General features: G+C 34.1%; 1 protein-coding gene across 2 annotated transcripts in view; it reads left to right on the forward strand.

Annotated features, from left to right (window-relative positions):
- The first annotated feature begins 1,608 nt into the window (after window positions 1-1,608).
- The window catches only part of TMF1 (TATA element modulatory factor 1), a 31,119-nt gene continuing 6,759 nt past the window's right edge, over window positions 1,609-25,968 (forward strand). The window contains exons 1-15 of one of the 2 annotated variants that reach the window (XM_004675990.2): window positions 1,609-2,036; window positions 4,415-5,616; window positions 7,703-7,806; window positions 8,319-8,445; window positions 9,657-9,762; window positions 13,482-13,624; window positions 13,863-14,029; window positions 14,293-14,449; window positions 17,984-18,076; window positions 18,741-18,897; window positions 22,309-22,501; window positions 23,390-23,459; window positions 23,683-23,775; window positions 24,631-24,732; window positions 24,965-25,117. In XM_004675990.2, the coding sequence (XP_004676047.1) occupies window positions 1,895-2,036; window positions 4,415-5,616; window positions 7,703-7,806; window positions 8,319-8,445; window positions 9,657-9,762; window positions 13,482-13,624; window positions 13,863-14,029; window positions 14,293-14,449; window positions 17,984-18,076; window positions 18,741-18,897; window positions 22,309-22,501; window positions 23,390-23,459; window positions 23,683-23,775; window positions 24,631-24,732; window positions 24,965-25,117 (3,009 nt within the window). In that variant the 5' untranslated portion in view covers window positions 1,609-1,894. The remainder of the gene's footprint in view (window positions 2,037-4,414; window positions 5,617-7,702; window positions 7,807-8,318; window positions 8,446-9,656; window positions 9,763-13,481; window positions 13,625-13,862; window positions 14,030-14,292; window positions 14,450-17,983; window positions 18,077-18,740; window positions 18,898-22,308; window positions 22,502-23,389; window positions 23,460-23,682; window positions 23,776-24,630; window positions 24,733-24,964; window positions 25,118-25,968) is intronic. The other variant, XM_012720529.1, reaches the window with a different exon arrangement.

Raw genomic sequence — 25,968 nt, forward strand, 5'->3', positions numbered from 1 at the left:
GGCAGGCGGCAGGCGGGAATCGAACTCATACGGAAGTGGCTTCAGATTCTCAGTGCTGTGCTTTAACCCGCTGCGCCACCAGGGAGGGCCAATTACAACATTTTTAATGAACCTGAATATTTTGCCACAGTATTGATTTAACTTATAATGAAATGGATTTCACTATATTTAACCACTTTAATGTCTTTTCCCCCCTAAAAACTAAGGCATACTTAATTCAAAAGCATAAGTACTGAAAAATGTGTCGTAGTATCTTAGTGTGGGAATATGTGTAAATGTTCTCACTCTGTTTTTCACTAACCTTGCAGTTTTCTACTTAAAAGCTTTTTGATTATTGGATTATATGGTCATTTATTGTTTACAAACTTTATGTTGACACATTGTCTCATAAAATCATGGCATAAATGTATATGCTTTACTTAAAAGTTACAGATTCTGTTTAAAAATATGGACATCTGTTTAAACTATGGACACTTAACCTCTCCTTTACTTAGGTAATTACAGTACTTTTAAATAGCCTTGGGAGTAGGCGACATCTTGAAGAACTTAATAATAGCTTTAGAAAGTTTAGGTCATATACCCAAAACTGCACATAGAAGTCTTAGAAAAGGAATTCCAACCCTAAACTACCTCAAACTTTAGACTACTTAGCTAAGCTAAGAGACTGAGTTAGTAGGTACTAGTATAGATTATTAAATTCGAAGAGTTTTAACATGTAAATTTTTACTGACTAATACAAATTGAAGATCATAACTTACCAAAGACAGATTATTTTCAAAGAAAAAATTCGTTTAGTGTATTTTTTGCAGTGGACAAAATACTCAAAGGGGAGGAAGCAAGTAAGGCAAATAATTGCAACAGAGAGGGTTAATAAGTATATAATAAGACTAGTGAGGCCTTTGGCAAACTGGAGTGAAAATTATCAAAATGGGCAACCCACTGCATCTGACTTTTTCATCCTGATATCCATATTTGTTAAAATAAGATGGCAATCTGGGTATCTATATTAAATCTTCGATAGAATTTTTAACGTGGAGGTGAAATCAATCTTTGCTGCAGACTACAATAGAAAAGCCACCAAATCGGCTTCTTACAGCCAATGTCTGAAGAGTGCATACAGAAAAAAAAGTCACATTTTAAATAATATACACAATACCTATTAACAGTAATAGCTTTAGTGCTCTGGTTGGTTTTGATTGGGATGCAGAACCTGCTTTGGGCAAGGGTGGGCTGGGAGGGGGTTGGGGGCGTAAGAAATCGTTTCTGTTGTGCTGACAACTCGGGGAAGCTTTACATCCATCGAGTGGGCTGATCAGGCCTGTATACACTAACCAGGATTCATCAATGCCTGTTACCACGATTGAGACCAAGCCGTCAAATAGTGGACCTATTTGCAATTTTTAGCAAGGCGCTAGTTTTTGTACGCGAACATTTTTGAAAAAAGGAACCTACACGAAAACTCGCGTAATCTTCTAGGAGGAATCGGCAGAGTTCCTCGGGTGTCGAGAGTTCCCGCACTACTGGAATCAGTGTAAGTGGAAATCGTTCAGCGTTTCCTGGTAACCACTGGCAACCTGAGCTCCCGGATATGACGTCAACGTTCTTCGGCCTGTTCCGTCTGTGAACGGAACTCGACTCAGATTTGGTAGTTGTGTACGTGGAAGTAGCCAACGCATGCGTAATCCGACCGAGCTCTAGGTCTGAGGAGGAGGGCTGAGAGAACCATCCCGAGCTCGGCGGAGACTGTCGGGGTCATGGTCACCCGTTGACAGTGCCCTCCGAGTGGAGAAGGAGGCGAGGTCGTCCCGTTGCACCATCCCTGGGCCTGAGGCCAGTCGACCCGGCCCTCGGCCTTCCGCTTAGTGCTCCCGCCACTGCCGGCAAAGGAGGGGAGATGAGTTGGTTCAACGCCTCCCAGCTCTCCAGCTTTGCTAAGCAGGCCCTCTCCCAGGCCCAGAAGTCCATTGACAGGGTTCTGGACATCCAGGAAGAGGAGCCTAGCGCCTGGGCTGAGACCATTCCATTCGGAGAAACAGGTAAGGGAGCAGGAACGGGTCCCCGGACTCCCCCAGGCTTCGCGTCCCAGGCCAAAACAGACGAAGGGATGTAGAGGGGAGCCTTCCTCGCTGACAGCGTTCAGAGGAAGTAATTTGTCCCCGGCCAGTACTCAAATGTTTATTTTGTCTCTCAGTGGGTCTTTGCTTTTTTCCTGAAGGAAAATCCAGTGGCGGGTTCCTCCTCGACCCGGGCACTAGGTGCGGGACCTGCGAGCCTTGGGGAGGGACTTGCAAGCGTTGCCCCTTAACGCCGGCTCTCCACTCGGCACCGGTACAGCCTTCCTGGAACCAGTAACTGGGCTTTGCAGGCACGGTTGGGAACCAAGATCAGAGTGAAGTAATGAACAGGGACAGGAAGAACTACAATATTTAGTGACATTTCGTGCTTGGTAGCGCATAATGTGCTTTTTAAGGCTTTCTTGTCTTCAAAACAACTCCCGAATATGGAGTTTTATTTGTATTTTACAGAAGAGGAGAACGAAGTTTAGCAAGTCGAAGAAACTTCCTTTCGATCACTCAGGGCAGGGGGTGCGGAGCAGAATATGCTGGAGAGAATACCGTGGAAACTGGCCCCAGATGATGGGTTGCATCAAATTTCTTGATAGCTATATCTCTGTTTGTCAGATTCATTAGACTTGATCTTTTAGGGAACCTCAGTTGCTCTTTGACTGTAAGGGACAATTTAGCGTTTTGGTGTGTGAGGTAAAGATTTTTGGATTTTGTGGTGTGGACCGCGTGAAAGATAATGTTATCCCTGAGCACAACTTTCTAGTTGCTGTTTTTAATTTCACCTTGAAAAGGTTGGACCGAAATTTTAGTCCCTCGTTTTCACATATTTGGTCTTAGTATGTATGTCATGATTCTATTATTTTTCCGTTCTACCTGGCATTTAAATTTCTGAAGTTTAGAGGAAAAGAAAACATACGGATGCTTGTTTTAGGAAACCTGGAACTTGGGTTGTGCTGTCATTCATTTTTTAACATAGGTTATCCAGTGTGCACAGATTAGTGAAATGCTGTAAATGTTTATTGACTTGATTCACTTGTGTTTTACTTACCATCAAAGATAACAAGTCTGCAGAGTAGAGTAAATTAAATGGATCTTAGATAACCTTTGAATTTCTGTAAAACATTTTCCAAGATGAAGATGTGACTTGTCATGCATCAAGATTACTTAATAAATTCAATTAATCAGACCTAATCTTTCTTGTTCATTTGCATCTTTTAAGTTTAGTTGTCTCTTTTTAATATGGATATAAAACTTTGCCTCCAAAACTGAAGTTTCCTGAATATCTCATAAGTAATATTAAAGGGTAGACTTTCATTTAGAGCTTGATATTTTTTGGAATTTTTAGTTACTTGTACTCACCCTACCAACCTGATAGACTTTTGCCCTTTTTGAATTTAGAAAAGGGAGTAGCTTTTTTTAATGTTTTAAATATTTTAGTAAATATGCTAGTGTTTATCATTGGGGTGTTTAGTCATTCATATTTCTATGACTGATATAACTACATTTTTAAACAGGAAGATAATTACTTTTTTCTTAGTGTTTAAAAAAATTTTAGAATAAAAAGCAATATTTCTTTAAAAATGCACATTTTGGAAATTCATAATGACTTTGTACTAATTGCTGAAATAATTTGGAATTTTGAAAAATAACAAAACTTTCCATTGAATGGTTTGGAGAATAGATCTTAGGGAATGTGCTTGTCAATAAGTGGATGAGAATGAATTTATCTGTGGAAGTTACTCTTCTTATCAGTTTGATTTGGTCTTTGGAAAATGATATTTAGCTTTTGAATGTTGACCTTTGTGTATATCATAGCTATATCTTATTATTAATATTACAAGAATAAAAGTAAGACAAAACGCACTGAATGGAAGGTAGGGTCAATTTGATATTACTGTTTGGTCCTTTAAGTGAGAATACTACGTTATTTGGAAGATGCATCATATAATAGCTTGGAGTTAGCATGAGTTCTACAATATATATCATTTATTTTCTTAATATGTTAAATAGTATGCACCATTATTTTCATACTATATATTTTTATACTGTGTATACATAGCTATGATTCACACATAGGGCAACACTCAAAAACTGATTATCATTTTCCAAAGACCAGATCAAATTTCCTGCTTCCTTTTGGTAGGAGAGGCTCAGTCTGTTCCTTTATCTTTGCTCCTAGTTCATTTCAGGCAGATCTACCCATTTTCCTCTTTGAGATTATACACTATAGATTTTTCTTTTAAAAAATTTGTATTGATTTCTGATTGAAGTAGTAAGTTATATGTTATTTTTCTTACATACATAATTATTTTTTGTTTTTGTTTTTGTGTGTATTTTTTTGGTCAAAGGAATAAGTGCCCCTGTCAGTGGAGGATGGGATACTTCAAGCTGGGGATTAAAATCAAACAGTGAACCCCAGAGTCAACCAGTAGCTTCTCCTAAAGCAATTACAAAGCCAGTTCAGAGAACTGTGGTAGATGAATCTGAAAATTTCTTCAGTGCCTTTCTCTCCCCAACGGATGTCCAAAACACTCAGAAGAGTCCAGTGGTATCAAAACCACCAGCTAAATCACAACGGCCAGAAGAAGAAGTAAAAGGCACTTTACAGGACTCCTTACACACTGGACTGTCAAGAACAACTGAAACAACAGAATCAAAGGTCAAAGACTCTTCATGTGCATCTGAAGAAACTCTGGGAGTAGAGACTCCATCATCAAAGATTGAAAGCAACAGTGAAGAAATTGCAAATAAAGAATCTGATCTGAAGGTATCAACTGTAAGTTTGAAAGTATCTGAAAATGTAATTGATGAAAAAACAACCAGAGGACATGTACCTAATATGTCTACACAGTCTCTTACTGTAGAAGCAAAGGACGTGGCTTTGGAACCTAAGGAACAAAAACATGAAGACAGACAGAGCAACACACCCTCTCCTCCTGTTAGTACCTTCTCTTCAGGTACTTCTACCACCAGTGATATTGAAGTTTTAGATCATGAAAGCGTAATAAGTGAGAGCTCAGCAAGTTCAAGACAAGAGACTACAGATACAAAATCAAGTCTTCACTTAATGCAGACATCTTTTCAACTTCTCTCAGCCTCTGCTTGTCCTGAATATAATCGTTTAGATGATTTCCAAAAACTCACTGAGAGTTGCTGTTCATCAGATGCTTTTGAAAGAATAGACTCATTTAGTGTACAGTCATTAGATAGCCGTAGTGTAAGTGAAATCAATTCAGATGATGAATTGCCAGGCAAAGGATATGCTTCAGTACCTATTATAGTTAATGCTTCAACTCCAAAGGCTAAAATCATTGAATCTGTTGAAGGAAAATCTGAAGAAGTAAATGAAACATTAATTATACCCACTGAGGAAACAGAAATGGAAGAAAGTGGGAGAAGTGCCACTCCTGTTAACTGTGAGCAGCCGGATATCTTGGTTTCTTCTCCACCAATAAATGAAGGACATACTGTGTTAGAAAAAGAGGTTGAGCAATGTGAAGCTGCTGAAAGTCAGCCAGCAGTACTTTCTGAGAAGGAAGACGTTTCTAAGGTAACTAGAAAGTAAAAGGATTTTTGGACATGTTTTGCAGAGATAAAATTATTTATTTAGTATTCAGTAATGCATACTTATTTGTACTTGTAAAAAAAAAAAAGAGGCATTTTGCCATTTAAATATGACATTAGGAACTTGAAGTTGAAGAATTATTTATAGTAAATTACTTCACATTTCTCCAAAGCAACTATGGTAGATAGGTTGATACTTCAGTATAACCAGACATAAAATGTTGCCTTTTAATGTTTTTAATTTTGAGTCATTGTCACTTTAAGATTTTCTTATACCATGCTTATTTGTCTGTTTGCAAAGGGCTTTCTTCTATAGTAACATATGCAACTCCTTTGCCAGGTAGAGAGGCTAAAACATGCTATTTCTTACATATAATTTTTTTTTACGCGTTTATGTTATTGGCAGGAAGTAAAATTTTTAGTGTAATTATTGATGCATATCCTTTTTTATGAGTTAACTTCAATTTTCTCTTTTGTTACTTTTGATATTGCCTACTTGTAGCCATCTTACATGAGAAGAAAGGGAAATGTCTAAGGTATTGCTTGTGAATGAGAAATTGCTTCTGCCTAAAACAAAAGGAAAGTTTTGTAAATTCTTTAAGTCACAGTTTTAGTTTTGCCTATGAAGTTTAGATACGTAAATTGAGTTGAATCTGGCATCTTTAAAGATCCCTCTAAGATATAGGATGTCTTGAAGGAATGTCCTATGAGTGCAATGATTGAATTACTTCATGTTTACAGAATATGCCAGGTTTTGTTTGCTAGTTTTAATTATTCATCATTAATAAGTTGTCTTGCTATAGCTATAATAGCAGTTTGAATTCCTAAAATTCAATGATGGTATCAACAACGTATTCTAAAACTATTTTCAGAAAGTAAATGATTTCTAAATTAATCTAGACCTAACTTATGCAATACATTTTTAAAAAATAATATATGATAGGTTATTTTTACATCATTTTGTGCCTTTTTCCATCTCATTTGTAATCCCCGTGGGCTTCCCACAACCATTTTGTAAAACCCTTTTTTTAATGCAAAAGTTACCACTCCTCCTTTTACATAATTTTTTTTTTTAAAGATTTATTTATTTGTGCATACAGAACTGGGGTACAGGCCAGAGGCTCAGGGGCGGTGAGAGGCCTCACCAGAGACAGAGTGGGGAGCAGAACAGGCAGATCTACGAAGTACACTGCTGAGAGGAGCAGCGGGCGGGTCAGGAGAGGTCTGCCACGCCATGTGGTCACCCCCGGGGCAGGGGGTCTGCCACGCCATGTGGTCACCCCCGGGGCAGGCGGGAATCGAACTCATGTGGAGCTGGCTTAAGCTTCTTAGTGCTGTGCTTTAACCCGCTGCTCCACCAGGGAGGGCCCCCTTTTACATAAATTTTACCACTGTTTTAACAGAACCAAATGAGTGGATATTCTGAACATTTACTTTTTAAATATTATATGTTCTAAAAGTTTTAAAATTACATGCCCAATGGATTTTCTAAAATTACGTTTATTTCTAAAAATGAATGTAATGTAGCATTCACACCTCATGTGTTTGGATTAAGGAGTAGTACAGAAAACGAGACACTTGTACATCTGCTACCCACCTAAGCTCTAGAATACAGCGGCTTTGAAGCCCCTCTGTTTTCTTTTTGATTTTATCTCTCTTCTTTTTTGGGGCATGCACACTGTTCAAATCTTTTCTGTTACACATTGTTGCATATATTACCTAGTACACTTGTGCGGGAGGTTTCTTTTCTGAAGTATGCTTACAAGTAAAATTTTCTACATTATAGGATATGTATTCCTTCAGCTAAAATACTCCCTAATTGTTTTCCTAAGTAGTTTACTAAGCTTATAGTCCACTACTTTGTGATTGTACTAATTTATACCCTCATGCCAACTATATATGCACTCTTATTCTGTAGCCAATGTGTTCCCAAGATTCCTTTAAATTGTTACTATGAGATAATGCTCTTTCATTTATTATAGTGGTTAGATTCCTTTACAATTCATCACCTGCGTATAAAAATGGGTTTTAAACCGTTATGCATTTGACATTTGTGTATTCTCCTTTTCCAGACTGTTGAATTTCTGAATGAGAAGCTAGATAAAAGGGAAGCTCAGTTACTATCTCTTAGTAAAGAAAAAGCACTGCTAGAAGAAGCTTATGATAATCTGAAAGAGTAAGTATTTTACAAATGTGAATAATTTTACACATTTCATAGAGTCCATATACTTTGTTTTTATTTAAGAATGTTTTGAAACTAAAATATTTTGTTAAATTTAACTTACTTGTCATTATTGGAAATTGAGTAACATTTCAATTCTAACAGATTGCTTTCCTCAGATTTCTTTACCATGTTACTTTTGGGACTGAAGAGAATTATTATGCAAAAAAAGCCTCCACATTAATGGAGATACAGTGGTATAATATACACTTCTTTTCCTTTATTACCATTCATCTTTTTAATATTAGAGATTTAACATGTATTTAAAGTGTAATATCACAGTCAAAAAAATACTGAGTATTGGTTTGCTTTAAAGAGATGACTGGTAAATATGTTATAAAAAGATTCAAAACTGAAAAATACTTTTGCTTTTTTTTCATTTTTCCAAATCAAATATTGGCGACATTTTCATTTTCTTTAGAATACATAAATAAGTATCCTCAGTCACAATATTATTTTAAATTTAGTGAAATGTTCAGAGTGAAAGAAGAAAGCAGCAGCATTTCTTCCTTGAAAGATGAATTTACTCAAAGAATTGCAGAAGCAGAAAAGAAAGTTCAGCTAGCCTGCAAAGAAAGAGATGCTGCTAAAAAGGTAATAGAAGTTTAAAATAATGGTAATTAAAATTTATAGAGATTGTTGAGGAATATATTAATATTACTTTGGTATTAGAAGAATACCATACTGTAGGTTTTTCAATGCCTTTAAAATTTTAGATTTTTGATGCTACAAAAAAATCTAAATATCTGCCTGTAAAACATATGTCTGTCTACATGTGTGTATTCCAAGGTATTCTGCAAGCTTGTGGATGATTCAGAGCATGGACATTGGGATTCATAGACTTGGGTTCAAGTTATAACTTTAGCTCTCTCATTAGCTCTCTGACCTTCAAAGTGTACTGTGTCCTTCTGACTCTTACTTTCTTATTAGCATAGTTGAAGAATACAAGTATCTACCTCATAGGATTATTGTAAGGATTATGTGATAATGAATACCTTCCATTAAATCATATGCTCAGTTTAAATACTTAATAAACATTATTTCTTTGTAGATACTGTTTCATTTTGAGCATTGTTACATATCATTGTACTCTCCTTGGTTGTTTTAAAAGGCAGATTCCTATTGTGTTTCTGTGTTATTAAAGTAGATCTCTTTTCATTACACATTGGTAAGCATAGATTTTCAATGAAAACTGGAGAGCAGTACAGTTTAAATGTTCCAAATATAATGTATAATTAACCTGTAGAAATTATGTAGAAATATTGAAGAAGGTTATTGAAAGTTAACGTATTCACATTTATATTTTCATATTAAGACCTGTTTATATCTGATGTTTTTTTTTTTAAGATTTATTTATTTGTGCATACAGAACTGGGGTACAGGCCAGAGGCTCAGGGGCGGTGAGAGGCTTCACCAGAGACAGAGTGGGGAGCAGAGCAGGCAGATGTACGAAGTACACTGCTGAAAGGAGCAGCGGGCGGGTCAGGAGAGGTCTGCCACGCCATGTGGGCACCTCCGGGGCAGGCGGGAATCGAACTCATGCGGAAGCTGCTTTAGATTCTCAGTGCAGTGCTTTAACCTGCTGCGCCACCAGGGAGGGCCTTATATCTGATAATATTTTGTATATTATTTTCAAAGCTACTTACTTATTAATTAACCAAGGTAATGAACTCAATTTAACTAAACAGACTTGGAAATTCTCATCAAGGATACAATTATAGATGATTTCTTTGAATATGGAGAACATTTTAAAACATGACTAGAATGAAAATTTTTTTATTGTATTCACAATTTCTTTTAATTAGGAAATCAAAAATATAAAAGAAGAACTTGCTACTAGACTAAACAGTAGTGAAACTGCTGACCTTTTGAAAGAGAAGGATGAGCAGATCCAAGGATTAATGGAAGAAGGTATGTAGTTAGCTGATTATGAAATTACTATTTTTTTTAAGATTTATTTATTTAATGGTACAGAACTGGGGTACAGGCCAGAGATGCGAAGGGTGAGAGGATTCACCAGAGACAGAATGGAGAGCAGTACAGGCAGATTAACGAAGTATACTACTGAGGGGAGCAGCGGGCGGGGCAGGAGAGGTCTGCCTCGCCATGTCGATCTCCTCCAGGGCAGGCGGGGATCGAACTCATGCGGAAGTGACTTAAGCTTCTTTGTGCTGTGCTTTAACCCACTGCGCCACCAGGGAGGGCCTGAAATTACTATTTTTTAGAAGATTTATTTATTCATGGAAGAACTGGGGTATAGGCCAGATATGCAGGGAAGGAGGATTCAAGGATTCACCAGAGACAGAGTGGGGAGTATGGAGCAGAGAACAGGCTCAGAGGAACAGCAGGTGAGACAGGGAAGATCTGCTCTGCCATATGTGGGTCCGCTCCTTCATGAGGAATCAAACTCGGGCCATGGTAGAGACAGTGCTGAGACTCAACTCCTAGACCACCAGTAATAATGAAAATTATTATAAGAACCGGAAAAATACTTGAGACATGACTTTCTTCCTAATAAAAATATTGGACTTAATCCTTAGAAAGGTAAGAAATAATTTATGGAAGAATAGGAGTAAATATATAAAAGCAGAAATATATGAATATTTCCGAACAGTTTGAAAATCATAATTTTGGAGTTTATATAATATCTGGTTCTCTAGCTCCTCTACTACTATTAAGGTATCATGTATTTTTCCAACATTTGATATTGAATTTTTTATTTGCTTTTTCAGTTATTAACCATTTTGTTTATGAAAAGATTTATAATTAACCAGAACTAAAATTAAATATTCTTCATGAACAAAATCACTGCAAATGGACATTGAATTAATTTCTATATTTAATATCCTAGGAAAGGAGGTTTTGGAAAAGTGGTTAAGTAAATTTTCTTAATGTTTTTCTAGTTACCTGAATAACATTTGATACTTGCAGAAATTTTGGGAACTGTAGGAAATGTTTGAAGAGAAAAAATAGGTATTCAGTTTTACAAGGTGCTGTTGATTTCTAGTCCCTCCTTAATGCATTTAAATAGTTTTTAGACAATTAAAAGGATATGTTTTAATTCCTTCTTTAAATATTCCTTTATGCCATTAAAGGTCTTTCCACCAAAAAATTATTTGTCACTATATATGTCCAGTGTGTGAATATGCCATCATTTTACTGATTTCTTGATACCTTTATTTCTAAAATGTTAATATTAAAACAGTGGCAAATGATCATTTCTGTGCTTAAATCATTGAACTTTTGTGAATTTCCAGAGTTAAATTGTTTAAAAACAATTGGAATTAATCTACTTCAGTGAAGTGGCTAGTTTTACCTATCTCGTTCATTTATTCAGCTCATATTTAAGTTATTATATAGTCAGATGTTTTATTTGATAAATAATAAGTATGACACAATTCCTGTCCTTTAAGAGCGTACAGTTGAATGAGAGGTAACTATAAATATACAGATAATTAAAATAGATCCTAAACACTGAGATGAAAGAGTTGACAAAACTTATATGGCCGTTCTAACTGGTGGCTGACAGAGGGGAAGGGAAAAGAGAGGGACTGGAGAAGTTAGGTGACAAGGATCAGTTGTTGATGACTGGACATAGTGAAGATGGGGAACTTAATATAGTGTGTACAGATGTTGATTTTTTAAGATTCACACCTGAAACTTATGTAATCTTTGTAGGGTTAAAAAAGAGGACACATAAGTATTCATCTCAAGACATCTTGAATTCAATAAATATCTTGTGTTGTAACATTAAAGATTGGGAGAAGACTAAGTATATGCTTTTTTCATAATTTTGGAAAAAAATTAGATACTAATATTCAGTGTCAATATTTTGGAATTCAATAATTTAGTCAAGGGGTGGGGACATATACTTTTGATTAATGAACTTTGTTGAGAAGAGAATATAATTTCATATGGGAATATTTACGTATATTTCTTAAAATCACTTTCCAGGAGTGTTTGTAAGCTCACAGTTGAAAATCTAAAAGACTCAATGTAGAAAGCACACAACAATGGATAACTAATTACTTCATTACTTAGATTCATCAACTGTTAAACATCTTTTCACATCTCTTCCTCTCTCTCTCTTCCCCTCCCCCTTTGTCAAACCATTTGGTAATAAGTGACAGATAAAACATTCTACACCTAAATTCTTCTCTCCCCCCTTTACTGAGGTATAATTGAGGTATAAATATAAACATAAAAATGTATATATTTAAGGCATGTAATATGATTTTTAAAAATTTTGATTGTGCATTTATATCACAATCAAGGAAATTTACGTATTTGTTCACTTTACTCTGTATGTAATGAGAATAGTTAAAAGCTACTTTCTTAAAAAGAACTTTTAATCATTGTTGGTGGGAGTGTATATCTAAAAAATGGTACAGCCTCTATGAAAAACAATGTGCAGATTCTTTAAAAAACCAGAAATAGAAATACCACATGATCAGCAGTCCCATTTCAAATCTGAAAAATATGATAACATCAATATGCTTATGCACCACTGCACTCATAGCAGAATTATTTCTAATAGCCAAGACGTGGAATCAACCTAAATGTCCACTGATGGACAAAGAATAAAAAATCTGTAGTATATAACTCAACCGAACTTAGCTATTTAAAAAGATGGAATAGTGCCCATTCCGCCTATAAGGATGGAACTTGAGGTGATTATACAAGCAGAGTAAGTTAGAGTGAAATTGTCAGATGATTTGTTTTATTTGTGAAATACAAATAGAGAAAATAAATTGAAAAAAAAAAACACAATAAAAACAACTCATACTCTGAAAAAATGTGTTACCAGAAGGAGGGAGGTAGGCAGAAAGGTGAGGGATAGAGAGGGGAAATGTAATATAGTGGCACTGTAGTTTTGGTGGTGTAGTTTGGGTTAGTACACATGTTGAGATATAAAGATGTACCCCCCAAATTACATAGTTTTGTAAATGGTTAATCAATAGAATTTGATTAAAAGGTAAACCTACTCAGAAAATTTCAGTGTACAATACAGTATTATTAACATTAGTTATTATGCTTTATCTCTCCAAAACATTCATTCTGCATAACTGAAACTCCTTTTGTTTAATATTACTTTTGGCCATTTTGCCCTGTTAGTCTCCCACCAGTCCTAAAATAATTCTTTCTTTTATGTGACATTGAAGACTTTGTAGATGATATGCCATTGTCCTACAGGATACACCATGTCCAGGAACAACTTCATGATTAGACTTAGATCAAATTTCTAGCAAGAAATATTGTAGGTGATACTGTGCATCTGGTACTATACCATATTTATAATCACATAATGTCGAGCTGCATCACAATTGATGACACCAAAACTGAATGTTTGGTTAAAGCAATGAGTGCCAGATGGCTCAATGGTAAAAGCACATTTTACCCATTGTTATGCATAAGCATTATATATGAGTGAATCTGTAAATATCTTTTTCCTCACCATCCCCATCTAGTAAGTTTAGCATTCGTTCATCATCCTTCTCCAAATCAGAGGTTCAATTACTATGATTTTTAAAATAGTCTGTCATTTTATATCACTGGTTAGATGAAACATTCTATTTAGAATCTTAGACAATCATTATTTTTTGAATTTGTACTTTTTTTGCTATTGTCAGGAGAAAAACTTTCAAAACAGCAGCTGCATAATTCTAACACCATTAAGAAATTAAGAGCTAAAGACAAAGAAAATGATAATATTATTGCAAAACTGCACAAAAAAGTAAAAGAGCTAGAAGAGGAGTTGCAGCATTTAAAACAGGTGAATATTAACAATTCTTTATATAAATATAATGTCACTTCCTATATGAATAGGTAGCTGTGGATTTTAAAACATTTGGAATGATTAAATGGGGTAAATTATGTAGGAAGAATTTTTCAATTTAATAGATGAATGTTAAGACTTTTTCTTCACCATTAGAACAATTGAATTTTCCAATACAATTACTGGTCATAGTGTAGTTTATGGGAAAATACTTTTGTCTGTTTTTATAATATAGGTTCTTGATGGCAAAGAAGAGGTGGAGAAACAACATAGAGAAAACATTAAAAAACTAAATTCTGTGGTAGAACGCCAAGAGAAAGATCTTGGCCGACTTCAAGTAGACATGGATGAACTTGAAGAAAAGAACCGAAGTGTTCAAGCAGCTCTTGATAGTGCATACAAGTAAGAAAGTGAACAAATATGCAACCACTTTAAAATAAATTATCTAAGCAGAATGTTGAAAAAATACTTTTTCTGATATTTACTAACATTTATAAACTTATATATGTAACTGTTCAAAGCAAGTCGACAGAGAGAGTCCTTGTCATTGGTTTATTACATCTCATTCTGTAGATCGCATGGAAATCCATATGGAAACTTTATTAATTGAACATGTAATTAACCATTTTATTTTAAATAAAAATTGTCAATCCAATTTTTTTAAGAGAACTTACTGATCTCCACAAAGCCAATGCTGCCAAGGATAGTGAAGTACAGGAAGCTGCTCTAAGTCGTGAAATGAAAGCTAAAGAAGAACTTTCTGCAGCATTAGAAAAGGCCCAAGAAGAAGCCCGTCAGCAGCAAGAAACATTAGCAATTCAAGTAAGCTATGAGTGATGAATTAAATGCATCTTTCAAGTCTTTGTGTTTCTGAAAATTAAAGAATCCAATAGCTAGTTGAATCAAACCTAATGTAGTATATGTGTTTTAATTCCTTTACAAGGAAATAGATTAATCATGTTTTTTTAATGTGTTTTTTTAAACTGTCGTTAAAGTGATGCTTACATTATATAATAGCCTTATTTTTTTGTGAATTACAGCCTTGAGGCTATTATGAAAGCTAAGAACACTTTTACCAAAGAAATGTACATATACAGATAAATAATAGACATTTCAAATAATTTCACAAGAATCCATATAATTCCTGAGCTCATTCATAACCTTTGTATCTGTATGTAGACATCACATGAAGGAGGAAAAACTACAATTTGTCATACTTTGCTTTATTAAATCATCAATTGATGAATGTTTGGGTAACTTTTACTTTTTTGTTATTGTGAATACTGTGCTATAAACATGCATATTAAGAAGTTTTTTGGGCAAACATGTTTTTTAAATTCTCTTAAATATATGCCTCTGAGTCATGTTTGCAGCTTCACTATTTTACATTCCCATTAACAATGTAAGAGAGTTTCTTTGCACCCTTGTCAACATTTAATTTTGCTGATTTTTTTTTTACAGCACTTTTATTACCTGATTGTACTGTAAATTTATGTTTCACTTACAACAAGTGATTTTTTTTGGGCCATTTATATATATCATCTTTTGAGAAATTTATGCAAATAATTTCTCCATTTTATTTAAATTAGGTTATCTTTTTATTGTTGATTTATAGGCATTCTTTATATATTTTGGATACTAGACTTTTATCAGACATAGGATTTGCACTATTTTCTGCTATTCTGTAGACTTTCACATACTTGATAGTATATTTGATGCTTAAAAGGTTTTTTTTGATTTTGATGAAGTACAGTTTACCTGTTTTTCTTTAGTTGTTTGTGCTTTGGGCATATTATTTAAGAAACCATTGCTTAATCGAAGGTCACAGAATTTTTCCTATTTCCTTCACATTTTAGTCATTTCCCTGTGAATATCTAGTTTTATCAGCACTATTTGTTGAAAAGATTAGTCTTTCTTCATTGGTTGCAGTGACTTGACTTTACATGAATATGTAAATAATTTACATGATTCCAAAATGAAAATGATAGAGACATTTACTTCCATCTTACTCCCATTTCCTTTTTTTTTTTTGCCTAAAGATAACCATTTTATTAGTTTTCACTTTATACTTTTTCAGTATTTCTATTTGTAAAATCAAGAAAGTAAGTATAGTTATATACTTGCATACATATTTTACATGTATTTATTTGTATTTAATTTCTTATCTGTCTTAGGTAAATATAGGTTACTATATTTTACTATATATTAATAGCTTACTATTTACACTTTTTAAATTTTTTTTTTACATCATTCTTCATTTTGTTCATTTTTTTTTTTTATCTTAGTTGTAATCCCCATGGACTTCCCACCACCATTTCACCCATGTGCCATTATCATAGTTCCGTGCTCTTTCCATCCCAGTTTTGAACGTTTTCCTCTCCACCCCCATAGATATTTACACTATTTTATAGCTTGCTTTACTTAAGAAAATATCCTGGGCCCTCCCTGGTGGTGCAGCGGGTTAAAGCACAGCACTAAGAACCTAAAGCCACTTCAGCATGAGTTCTACCCCCACTGCCCCGGAGGTGACACACGTGGTGAGGCAGACCTCTCCTGACCCTCCCACTGCTCTCCTCAGCAGTGTGCTTCGTAGATCTGCCTGTTTTGCTCCCCGCTCTGTCTCTGGTAAATCCACTCATCGCCCGGGCACATCTGCCTGTACCCCAGTTCTGAATGAATGAATAAATAAATAAATCTTTAAAAAAAAAAAAGAAAAGAAAATATCCTGATGATTACTCCATAGTAAACATAGGCCTTTAAAAAAAATTCTTCAAGTTTTCATATTTTGTTATTGTGTGACTACACATTGTTAAATCACTCAGTTCTTACTGATACTTAGATTGTTTCCAATATTATAAATAATGCTATGGCCCATTTACCTTCTGTGGTTCTACCTTTCTATTACTGGGGAAGACAAAATATATTTTAAATTAAATGTACACTAGAACAATAATAAAGAAAGATTGGGGCAATGGGTGGTAGAGGAATATATAAAGCTACAATTCCTAAAATCATCTTTTACAAGTGCTGTTAATTTTGTCTTACCTTCTTATCACTATCTCCATGTATATTTTTATAGTTGATATACATATTATTTTATAGTTTTTTCATTTTTCATTTACAGTTAAAGTTTTACCTGTTTTTATATTCATCATAATTTTTACTGATATTTTCATGTTATATCAACATTTGCAAAAATAGATTACTACTGACAGATATTTAGAATATTTCCTGCTATTTTTCCTAGTCTAACTAGCAGTGTAGGAATGTTGTATATTTACAGGGCTGCTTCCATAGAGGAAATTCTCAGGACCAGAATGACCAGGAAACAAAAGGGTACAAAAAAATTGATGATTTTTTTAAAACATATTTCTGTAATTTTTGTTAGAAAATCTTTACAGCAGTTTACAAAATGTGTTGCTATGTATGAGTATAGTTTTTAAACAGCTCATAATAGCTCCTGTCACATTCAGCCCTGTGTGGCCAACATTTCTAGCTGCACCATCTCTCCTCCGATATTGTGTGGCAGCGGCTGTGCTTGTGCATATTTATATATTGTTGTTTTTGCCAAACAGAGTGCTTTCCTCTGTAGGTATGTATTGGGAGGTTTGGAATTACTTGATGAATAGGATATGAGATAATTATATGTAAAAGTTCATTAATATAGAGTATTATACATCAACATGACACAAAATTCGTAGTTAGCAAGAATGGAACAGGAGGGGACCATGCTAAGCAAAAGAAGTCAAAAGTAAGATATACTTGGATGGTTTTACATGTAGAATACAGAGAAATAAAAAATTAGACAGAATCAAATGAATTTTTAAAAATCCCAGAAGTCTTGACAATGAGACTTTACAATGGAGACTTCCAGGGGGGAGGGAAGACTGGAGATGAGGGGGACAAGGTGGTCTAGTGGACATTTGATGCAGGACTGTGAGTGCCTTCGTGGTGGGTATGACGTGGTAACAAACATATGAAGAGGTGTGAACCTATACTTCTGAAGCTTATATAGCACTGTAAGTCAATGTACTTCAATTTAAAAAAAAATCTTTACAGATAGCAGAAAAAAACCAGACTTGTGACTTTATATCTCTAGGTTGCTCCATTATACCAGAATAACTTCAAATAAACTAAAATATGCAAAAAGTGTCATCATATGTATAAAGCTAATAACTTGAAAGAAAATTGAAGGACTCAGTATCTTTAAAAACATGTGGTAACATACCCTTTCAATAAAGATTTGTATGACTCAAAAGAAATAAATAGTATAAAAAGTTGCTGCAAAAATGTTTTAGGTGAAATTGATAATGTTTTGATATGCTGCTCATCAGTATATTGGTTTTCCTCATGCAGGTGGGTGACCTTCGACTGGCACTGCAGCGTGCAGAGCAAACAGCTGCCAGGAAAGAGGATTATTTACGCCATGAGATCAGTGAACTCCAGCAGGTACTTTCAGTTTTCCTAAATACTTCAAAATGTGTTTTCCTAGAAATAAAAGGTGATTCAGTGGGCTAAGGGATTGAGAGGATTACTACCATACTTTTCATTTGCTGTGTTTTTGTAGCTTATGTGAGTAAAATCAGAGTAAGAACTTAAAAATATATGAAAACCCCTAATTTTGTTTTACAGAAAAGTTTTATCATTATTGATTTATTATACATTCAGTATTGTTTTTTCATTTGCAATAGCTGGCTTATTAGTTATTGTCAGTATTTGATTACTGTGGAATAAAGAATCAGTGTCCAGTTTTTATGCCACTACTTTATTAATTTTGAATCAATGAATATGTATGGAGAAAGGGAGAGAAAAATAATAGAAAGATTGATCTCTGTGTTTTATAAATACTTAGAAATATTTGAATGAATAGGTGGCTACTGGGAGGTTTGGATGAGACTCTTTTATCTTAATGTAATCAAAGGCTATCTTAATCTTAGAAATGCTTTAATTAGAAGCACACTTGTTCAGATATTCTGTATAAAACTTAAGAATTAAGTAATTAGAAAATAATTTTTAAAAATCCTATCTTGGAGAAATATTTTTTACCAGAAATCTCAAAATTTTTTAGTGTTTTTATTGCTGTCAGGATTAGTGACTTAAATTCTTGATTCAGAGACTCCAGGAAGCAGAGAATCGAAACCAAGAACTGAGTCAAAATGTTTCATCAACAACAAGACCATTGCTTCGACAAATAGAAAACTTGCAAGCAACTCTAGGCTCACAGACATCATCATGGGAAAAGTTAGAGAAGAATCTTTCTGATCGGCTTGGTAACTACTTTAGTTCTTGAGTTCTTTATAGAATACTTCTTCCGTCTTGTTTATAGAATTAGGGTAACAACATGAAATTGAAATTCACTTGATCTGCTAGTTATATTTTGTGTCCAACTTGTAGATTTTTAACTCTTCTCTCCTCTTTTACATTTATTTTGTGGTATTGAATTCACACTATAAAACTGTTTCTTTTCCCTTACAACAATGTATCAGACATGGTCTGAAATACTTCCATGTCTTTCATTCATATTAACAGACTTACATACTCAATTTTTTCTCATCCATTGCTAAATCTGACCTCTTTCTTGCTTGTGATGGTGTAGATGATAGAGTCAGATATTGTTCTAGTCAGAGGCAGAACTCTAAGAGTAAGGATAAGTCTCAGGAAGATCAAGATCAGAAACTAGTAGACATAGGCCATGGAGTCATACGAATTCATATTCTTTCCTCATTACAGAAATATCTTAGGTTGTCCTATGCTGTTAATAAAGAAATTGTTTTTCTAAGATGTTTTCTCAAGCACAGACAGGTAGTCTATGTATATATTGGTATCTCAGAAGCCAGCAAAATTCATGTCCCTTACTATGCCTAAAGCTAAATAGAATTTGAGAGACATCATGGGATAGTGATAAGTTTTTTTGAATTGGTGTCTACATATCCTCCAGAATATGTACTATGCTAGAATATAGGCAAAGCTACAGGACATACTATATGATGGTACTAATAGGAGCATATAGTATTGAAAAGAAAAGAAAATGTGAAATAGAGATATTATGAGGTCTTCTTTAGTGGCTAGACAAATACGAGATTTCTTACCTTGCTTTAACCTCAGAATCTGATCCACAATCTTTTATTAATTAAAATTTTGTATTGATGGCTCTCCCTGGTGGCGCAATGGGTAAAAGCACTGCATTATGAAACTCTCCAAAGCCACAACAGTAGGAGTTTGATCCCCCACCAGGGAGCTGACTCACATGGTGTATCAGACCTCTTCTGATCCGCCCATTGCTACCCTCAGTGTTAATCTGCCTGCTGTGCTCTTCTCTCTGTCTCTGGTGAATCCTCTCACCCACCACATCTCTGGCCTGTACCCCAGTTCTATAAGCATAAATAAATAAATCTTAAAAAAAAAATTCCGTTTTGAGATAATAGTAGATTCACATGCAGTTATAAGAAATGATGAAGATCTCTAGCACACTTTGCCAGTGTCCCAAATGAATATTTTGCAAAAATTATAGTTAATATCATAACCAGAGTATTCACAGTGATTCAATCTGTTGAGTGCATTCAGATTTCCCCAGCTTTACTGCTACTCCTTTGTGTAAGTATTATGTTTTGTGCAACTTTATCTTTTGTCAGAGTGCTTATATCCATCACAACAGTCAAGATATTAAATAAACAGTTGCAGCACCACAAAGATTCCTCATTGTGCGCTTTTAAAACCACACTTACCATCTTTTGGCCCTCCCTCTCTGTTCCAAGTTTTGGATAACAACTAATAGGTCTTGTTTCTAATGTTTTGGCATTTCAAAATATCACATAAGTAGAATTGTATAATATGTGAAGCTTTGAGATTGACATGTTTGCTGTTATTAGCATTTAACCCTTGAAGTTACTACATGTATCAGTGATTTAGTTTTGTCATTTCTCACTGATTATTCATGGTATGTATGTTCCATAGGGTGCCACCACCCACCTGATGAAATGTGTCTAGACTAATTCTAGATTTTGCTATACAGATCAAGTTACTAGGAACATTCACATACAGGTCTTAGTATGAACATAAATTTTTGTTACGTTAAATGCCCAACTTTGCAATTTGCAATTGGGTAGTTACATGTTCAGTTTCTTAAAATGTAAACTGCTTTTCCAAAGTGGCTATATATATGAAAACAACCTAATTTTTCCATATATTTCCAGCATTTGATGATGTCTTTTTTTCTTTTAGTTATTCAGACAAGTGTGTAGTGACATTTCATTATGACTAATAATATTGCATAAAACTCATTTCATGTACTTACATTCTTTTTGTGCATCTACTTTGGTGAAATGTCTATGTCTTTTGTTTTATTTTCACTGTTGAATTTAGAAAGCTTTTTCATATTCTAGACACTGATCTTAGGTATGTGGTTTGCATTTATTTCCACAAGTCTGTAGTTCGTGTTTTTATCTGAACAAATAGAGCAAAACTTTAAAGTTTTGAGTAGATTCAGTTTATTGATTTTTTTTTTACAACGTATGCTTTTAGTGTCAGTGCTAAGTATTCTGCTAATCTAGATCCTGAATATTTCCCCCATGTTTTTTCCTAAATGCTTTACAGTTTTCTTTTGCTCTTAAATTTATGATCTACTCTGAATTAATTTTTATATATGATGTGAAGTTTAATTAGAGGTTTATGCTTGGTTTCTTTTTTTTTAAGGATTATTTACTTGCATAAGTAAATAAATTATAAGTAAGTAAATTATAAGTAAGTAAATAATTTATTTACTTGCATACACAAGAGCTGGGGTACTGGCTAAAGATGCAAGGGGGTGAGAGAATTCACCAGAGACAGAGTGGGGAGCAGAACAGGCAGACTGACTGAAATATACTGCTGAGGGGAGCAGCAGGCAAAATAGGAGAGCTCTGCTGGGACATGTGAATTAGCTCCCTGGTGGGGGACTGAACTCATGCTACAGTGGCTTCAGATGGCTTCATAGTGCTGCACTTTAACCCCTTGTGCCACCAGGGAGGCCCTGATTTCTGTTTTGCTTGTGGAGGTCCAAGTGCTCCAGCACCATTTATTGACCTACTACTCTTAATACATGCCTTCACTTAAAATTAAAAGATTTTAGGGTAGAATTAATAAAGCAGGTATAAATTAAGATTGATTCTTCACCTCTGTAGGCAGTCCTGCATTAGGCAGTAAATAGTTAATCAGTTTTAAGTGTTTCTGCTTTTGTCCAAAGACTATGAAAACTCTCATACAAAATAATTTATATACCTCTATATTCATAGCAGCATTACTTATAATAGCAAGGTTTGGAATCGACCTGAAAGCCCATCGATGGAGAAAAGAATAAAGAAATTATGATATATATAGTCAGTGGACTACTGCTCTGTATTATAAACATGAGATAGTGCCTTTTTTTGGACAGTATACATGAATTTTGAGATGATTATGCTTAGGAAACAAATCAGAAAGCAAAATACACTTGCCAAATGGTTTTACTCATTTATGGAATACAAATAACCAAAGAAAACACAGTTGGGAAAACATAACAAAAATAACTTTAGATCCAGGGTTGAGTTGTAAATTATGTAGTTTTGTGAACAAATGGAAAATCAAGAAAATTTGATCTTAAAAAATGCTTTCTGTCAGAATACATTTGATATCTTGTAATTTTCCTCTTTTAATACCACAAACAGGTGAATCCCAGACTTTGTTGGCAGCAGCAGTTGAGAGAGAACGTGCAGCTACAGAAGAGCTGCTTGCCAACAAAATTCAAATGTCTTCCATGGAGTCACAGAATTCTCTTTTAAGACAGGATAACAGTAGATTTCAGGCCCAACTAGAAGCAGAGAAAAATAGGCTAAGAAAACTAGAGGATGAAAATAATAGGTGAGTATGTTTCTTGAGTATTGTACTTGACAATTTCATGACATTTTAAAGCACTTAAAGAAATATGTTGGCTGTTCCAAGGGGATTGCAACTGAGATGGAAAAAGGCACAAACTGATGTAATAATAGACTATTAGATTAATTTAAAAAAATATGTTGGCTATTAGCATTATAGCACTGAAAACTAAAAGTAATTACTTTTAGTAATTACAAGTCAGCGTCATTAGCAATAGAAACTATAATAAAATTATACCTGGCATTCATTGAACCCCCCATAGGCTCTTGAAATTGTGTGGCATGATTTTTACACAGAATTGTGTAATCATAAAGTAGTTTGAAGACCATACATTGAAGTTATTTTTGTATGACAAGGGTTTTAGCAGTGTTCTAATTTTTCTAAATAAATGTCTGGGTTCTTTGGAAAACAAAAGCTGTAAAATTCCTCTATCTGAAATTATAATAAATATTAAGGTTATGATTTGTGTGTTTGAGTTCTTTCTTGGAAATTTTACTTTTAAAAAATTAGTCAAGTAAAAATTATTTATAAAGTAAAATATCTGAATTTTTACAGACATTTTCATAGAGTTCTCTAACAAAGCTTTGCAGAATATATTATAGAATGGTTGTATTCAAAACTATTTTTAGGAAGTATTTTTCACAATGAAATCTTAACTCAGAGTACCAGTAAATAAAATGTACAGAAGTAGAGTTTTTCCATTTGTAGTTTGTTTGTAAGTAAAACTCAAGACATCTGGAAAATACTGTGGAAAGATCAGTGATCAAGCTGATAATAAAAGTGACATCTAAATATATAACTGAAGTTAATAGAATTTTTAATAATCTGTACTGTCATCCTTTTTGATTTATTTAATTCCTTCTGGCTTCATAGGTACCAGGTTGAATTAGAAAATCTAAGAGATGAATATGCAAGAACACTTGAAGAGACAAGGAAAGAAAAGGTATTTCTCTTAGTGTTTACTCATCGCTTAGGGCTTACTTTAGGGAATGGTTGCGGATAGCAGTGAACTACTGACATGACAAAATGAGTGTTGTTGCTGCTTTTGGGAATGATCTTTAGTAGTAAAGCAAGTAGAAGTATACACCTTACTTTGAGATTGGCTTATTATGATAGTATACACTAGTATTACAGAATTTTTCTAAATGTACCTTTTTTTCTATTAGATACTGTTGAATAGTCAGTTAGAAATGGAGAAAATGAAAGTTGAACAAGAAAGGAAGAAGGCAGTTTTTACACAAGAAGCAATAAAAGAAAAGGTATTAAATTTTGTGAGTCTTTCTGTTTGGTTTATATTTTGGTTTTGGTGTAAGTACTGAGTAACTACTGTGATTTATCATTAATTGTTTTGTAAGTTTAACGCTACTTTATAGAGACCATCACTTATTTCAAATATCAATAGAGTGGTAAATTTCAGTAGTGTCATGCTCAGAGTGAATCCAAAGTAATTGCCTTAGCCAAAGAGATTGTGATTTCTAGTATTTGAATTGTAGCACTTCTTATCACTCTTTAGATGAATTTTCTTGTCTTTTATAAAACTAATGCACCTCATTTGACTGATATTCACCATAAGAGTAAGTGTGGTTCAATTTTTTTTCTGATTAATATTCTAATGTGACTTTAAAGAATTGGATTGTACTTGGTAGTTAGCATAATGTATTAAAACCAGATATTTGTAAATTACATTACCTTTTGAATTTATTTGGAATAAAAAACAATTTAAATGGATCTTCAGAAACTCGTCTGTAATCTTACTCTAAAGAAATAAGTTTATTTGTTGGAATAGCATATAATACGAAACAGTTCACATAGTAGTGAAATAAAACATTCTCATGCTGTTACAGGGCCACACAATGTGAGGTTTATTCACGACATCCTTTCCCCCTTACAATGCCATTAAAAATAAGCCAAATTACATTGTTTTAATAAAAAATGGATTCTTTGATAATTTGACAACATCTATGTGTTTAATTACTAAATATTGTACCTTTGATAAGACTTAGGAGATGATATTTAATATTTATGGAGAAATGAGAATGAGTCTAGAAAGTTTGTTACTTTTTCTATTTATCATTTGACTCTTTAATCTGCACTGAATTTTTTTCCCCCTTAAGGAACGGAAGCCATTTTCTGTTTCTAGCACTCCCACAATGTCCCGCTCAAGTTCAATAAGTGGAGTTGACATGGCAGGGTTACAAACATCTTTTGTGTCTCAGGTAATATTTTTTCCATTTCCTATTTCTTAAAGGGAAATATGCAGATAGCAGATTGACTGTCACTGTGTCCTTCCATTTTATAGCCAGTTTATTAAATATTTGTTAAAGAATTTGTTAATGAATTGCAATAGGAAAATAGAGAAGAGTTTTCTGTCTCTGAGAAAGTCACAGATATTGTAAAGGAGAAAACACAACCTATAATAACTGTATGCGCTTTGTTTAATTCACATAGGATGAACCTCATGATCACTCATTTGGATCAATGTCTCTATCAGCAAATGGCAGCAATCTGTATGAGGCTGTAAGGATGGGAGCAGGATCAAGCATTATTGAAAATCTGCAGTCTCAGCTAAAGCTAAAGGAAGGCGAAATTACTCATTTACAGGTATTGAAAAATTAAATGTTCTATGGTAATAAATGCAATTTTCATGCCCAGTAAATAGAATTTCTCATTTTCTTCTGAATTCTGAGCAAATGGAAAAGTAAAATGAAATAGAGCCCAAAAATGTATCACATATAGTAAAAATCAAGGCTAGTTGGGGGAATTAGTCAAGCATGAGAATCATGAATCTGTTAACTGCCAATATTAGGGAGATTTACCTACTCTCTCACTGAAAATGCTGGGCTGGGGTTGGCTTCCCAGTGAGTGTAGCTTGTGCAGGTAAAAAGAGTGAACATTCAGCAGCAGAGAGCTCCTTGCCGGAAGGCTCTTCCAGATAGAAAAAAAAGGAAAGTTGCTGAGCTGAGCATGCTCATTTTACTTCTCTTAAAATTAACACTTAAGTTGCTCCTTCTTCCCTTGAGAGGATGAATTAAGATGATCAGAGCAGTTAGAACTAGAACATTTCCCACGTGAAAGGAAACATCATGAATAAGGAAGAAGCCTCCTCCCTTCTCATCTCCCTTTTCAAACACTTTATGCATGGAAGAAATGTTAAAGTGTTTTACCTGTTTTTAGTGTTAAGCTTGATGCATTCAAAAGTAAAATTTTTTTCTTCTGTTCCCATTATAAGATTTTAGTTGATTGAAAATATTAGTCTATTAAAGATGTTCTTGAATTGGAAGAAAATACATCACATAATTTTAATAGCTGGTGTTTTTGTGTGGCTCATCACGCTGTGCTTTAGTACCCTGATTAAATTCTTTGTAGTGATTTTACAGTGCAAAATTCTTTACATTACAAAGGTATTTCTAATGATGATAGATCTTATCAATATGATCTACACAGTTGGGACT

The sequence above is a fragment of the Condylura cristata genome, unplaced genomic scaffold (assembly GCF_000260355.1).
Source record: "Condylura cristata isolate star-nosed mole 26May11 unplaced genomic scaffold, ConCri1.0 scaffold00004, whole genome shotgun sequence".
In the NCBI taxonomy this organism is placed as follows: Eukaryota; Metazoa; Chordata; class Mammalia; order Eulipotyphla; family Talpidae; genus Condylura; species Condylura cristata.